Source organism: Notothenia coriiceps, unplaced genomic scaffold, assembly GCF_000735185.1.
Source record: "Notothenia coriiceps isolate Sejong01 unplaced genomic scaffold, NC01 NC01_scaffold00005820, whole genome shotgun sequence".
Lineage (NCBI taxonomy): Eukaryota > Metazoa > Chordata > Actinopteri > Perciformes > Nototheniidae > Notothenia > Notothenia coriiceps.
The window spans coordinates 1-3622 of record NW_011338521.1 but is presented as its reverse complement, the minus strand read 5'-3'; the positions used below and the strand labels follow the sequence as shown (position 1 = coordinate 3622).

At 41.4% G+C, this 3622-nt stretch overlaps 1 protein-coding gene across 1 annotated transcript; it reads right to left on the bottom strand.

Annotated features, from left to right (window-relative positions):
• LOC104943251 (dual specificity tyrosine-phosphorylation-regulated kinase 2-like) lies at positions 1-2946 on the bottom strand. Its single transcript, XM_010768596.1, has one exon. The coding sequence runs from the start codon at positions 2923-2925 to the stop codon at positions 2293-2295; it is 633 nt and encodes a 210-aa protein (XP_010766898.1). The 5' UTR covers positions 2926-2946; the 3' UTR covers positions 1-2292.
• Positions 2947-3622: the final 676 nt, after the last annotated feature.

Genomic DNA, 3622 nt, shown 5'->3' with positions numbered 1-3622 from the left:
CTATGTTGATTTAATTGAAGTATTATTTGATTGATTATGCAGGTCATTTTATCAAATTATTATTGTGTGACAGCTGAGTGATGCTTTTCATTTTGTACACGTTTATAATCTTATATTTGTGTCTATAAGACCCCTTTAATCCTTTTGTATTGAATTTAAAGCCACAATCTGTGTGAACTTTCTACACATTTTGACGCCATAAAACGCTGTATCACAACAACACACACTGATGGGACTGGAGCCCTTTACACACTATTATTTAATTTGAAGTGTGGTGGATATGTTTAGGGTCTAAATCCTCTCCCTGAAACCCTGAATTGAAACGAGAGCCTCGTCCGTCTCCGTCACGAGGCTTTTTATCCAAATAAAAAGGACGTGTCCTCGCCTGAATCTCCTGCTTCACTCTTAATGACGTGAGGATATAAACAGCTGACCTCTTCTCTACCTTCAGGCTAAATCTGCTTCCCGGCTCCGGTTACACAAAGACCCGTCGTAAGACACGCCGCCGTCATTCAGACACGGCGAAACAGACTTGATTTCATCGATTAACGACTTTTCCTCCACACTTGGATTCGAACACACACGGCTCTGTGTTGAGACGTTATGCAAAGTATTTATATATAGTTATATTTGGGGATTTCTGTGTGTCTGGAAATCTGCTTCTGAAGTTTAATTAGCGGATTTTCTTTGGATAATTATTCATTTTTCTTTCCGGTTTATATCATTTCAAGTACTAATAATTGATCCTGAATGATCTTCTCTTGTTTTAGCTTTCTGATCCAATGTTTGGGTTCATGCGGTTACAAATCATTACAAAGGCCAGGGCGGAGAACATGTCATTATTTGAGACTTAACATTTTATTTATTTCTTGAATTTCTAGATAATTTTAACAGAAATGTGGGATTTTTTTCTTGTAAATAAAATGTTTTAAATGGCAGATTTTTTGTTTTACTTAGGCCGGGTATTCACTTTTTTAAAATAGCTAACTTTACCACAAACATTTTATAAATTTCAGAGAATTATAAAATAATTTGCCTGCTTATAAAAACTTGTTTTTTTTAATGTTAAATATAAACCATATCTTAGTTTTATATTCTCAACACTTCGCCCGCCTCCTTCATTTTGTATTTTTAAACTCACAATGCCTTGTCTTTATCCTTGCTTTCACGACTGGTTAAATATATTAATATACATTTCCTGGATCAGAAATAATTCACTTTGTTTAATTATAATCTCAGCTCGTTCTGCAGCCACAGTTTTATCATCCAGACTTCGGTTGTTGTTGTTTTTTGTATCAGAGCCCTTTAGATTTTAAACGTTATTTAAAACTTAGCTCTTCCTCCTCCTTCTCCATTTGCTTCCCTTCAGCCATTTTGCCTCCTTAAATAATCAGATTTGAGAATCAAAGAGGGGACAAAATACTTCACCAGAGCATACTGTGTCTTCTCTCTTTCTGCTAACCTTCAGAAAATAAAACGACATAAAATAATCTGTGCTTCGTAAGGCCGGGCAGTGGAGAGCTAACAGGCTATGGCTAACAAAAGGCTAAGGCTAGCCACCAGACTGCCAAACAAGGCAAACAGTTAGCCAGCTGGAGCTAGCTGACTGATTTAAAAGTTCGTAAAAAGGTATTAAAGTGACACCTAAACACAAATATAAAGCTGTCTAACAACTAACCCGTGGTTATTAGCCAGCTGACAGGCACAAAACTAGCACGCTAACACAGCTAGCTAAGATCGTTAGCCAGCTAACAGGTAGATGCTTCAGTTTGGATTTAATTGTGTATTTTTTTAAGTTAAAAGTACTAACAAATGCCCCAAACTGAAGCGTAACAAAAGAGGATTTCATAAAGATATGACGAGACAAAGATTATTTTAGTTTTACAAGGAAATATCAGACTTTTATGTAAGTAAAGCACGTTAAATATTACTGTCCGCAGATATGACCTTGTAAGACTAAGAGGATAAAAAGTAGTTTTTGGTGTCGATTAATCACTAAATAGATTCTGTGTTAAAAACATTAAAAAAGCCTTGTTCCCTCCGTCAGCACCATGTTTTGTGATGTGTTTGAGTGTTTGGAGCTACAGAGTGATTGTCGTGTGGTCACTTCCTGTTTCGCTGCTCGCTCACAATGAGTCTTTTCTTTTTTTCTGAACGCACCCCAGTTTACCCTCCAGAGCGAGGCTTCACATCGCAGCCTAAAACCCAGACGACGCTTAGTCTCCAGCGTTTAGAGAAACTCCTCAAAAAACTGGACTTTCTTTATTTCAATCCCTCGGGGTGCGTTCACTCTCAGCTGACCAGTTTCGGCAGCACCGTTCTCGGCTGAATGTTCCCGTTGGCGTCGGTAATCGCCGCCAAATTAGTCCTGGTTTTGGAGGAGGAGGAGACGGAGACGGTGGTGGAGGAAGTGGTTGTTGCAGCGAGTTTGGAAATGGAGGTTATGGCGCTTTTCCCGACGGGCGTTTTATCAGAAATCCCCGCCGTCATTGTTGTCGGTGGTTTGGGGAGTCTTCTCCTGAGCCACGGATGCCTCAACGCTTGACTCGGAGTCATTCTGAGCGCCGGATCCCACTCAAGACACTGTTTCAGGAAGTCAAGAAACAACGGATCGTCACATCCTTTTAACGCCGTGCTGAACTCTTTGCTTCCCGGCGTTCCTCTGACTTTTCCTCGCCTCGATCGCCCCGCGTTGAGAACCGTGGTGCCGTCGGGCAGCGTGGTGACGGTGCAGTATCGCGGGAAACCTTTGGAGGAGACGAAGTTCTTGGCCCTCTTGGAGGCGTCCAGGAGCTTCTGGGCCGGCATGCCGAGCAGCTCCATGATGCAGGACAGCTGGTCCGACTCGTCCTCGCCCGGCAGCAGAGGGTAACCCGTCAGCAGCTCCGACAGGATGCAGCCCAGAGACCACATGTCGATCGGCATCCCGTACCGAGAGCCTGAGGAGAGAGAGGGGAAGAATCTAGATCAGTGGTTCTCAACTGGTCAATACATCACGACCCAACATTTTGAAGCACTCAAATCTATTCAACAAAAAATCGTGCTGTAATATATACGCTTTTCAGCATACAATATTAATGAAATTGAAGTACAGTGCATATATCCCTCATATCCCTTCACAGAACCAAAGTATCGTCACCTTCTTAAACTAATGGCTTAAGTGAGATGATGGAATCAAAGCTGAACTATATAACAAGGCACACATGCGGAAAACCCATCCCCTGCAGGGGGTCTGGGGGGATTCTCCCCCAGGAGATTTTTTGAAATACTAACATATAAACTATGCATTCTGGTACACTCTGAGAAGAAAATAAATCTATTCCTACCCGACATATTAATAATATTTTATGACATTGTTTGTTTTTCACTTTGTTCTGACAGCTTGCTGCTCCACACAGAGAGAAGAGCAAAGAGGAGAGAGTCTGTGTGACTTACTTTAAATTGTGGGTAAGGGTAGATAGCCCCCATTCTTCTGTGACCTGTCAATCATCAGACCGGGGGTCATATTTCATTATGTGTTCATTTGTATCTGAAGTTGTACCCATGGATGTATAAAGAATAGTTCTACCGCAAAGTTATTCTCCGTGGGGACTTCCGGCAACAATCTTGATTCTGATTGGCC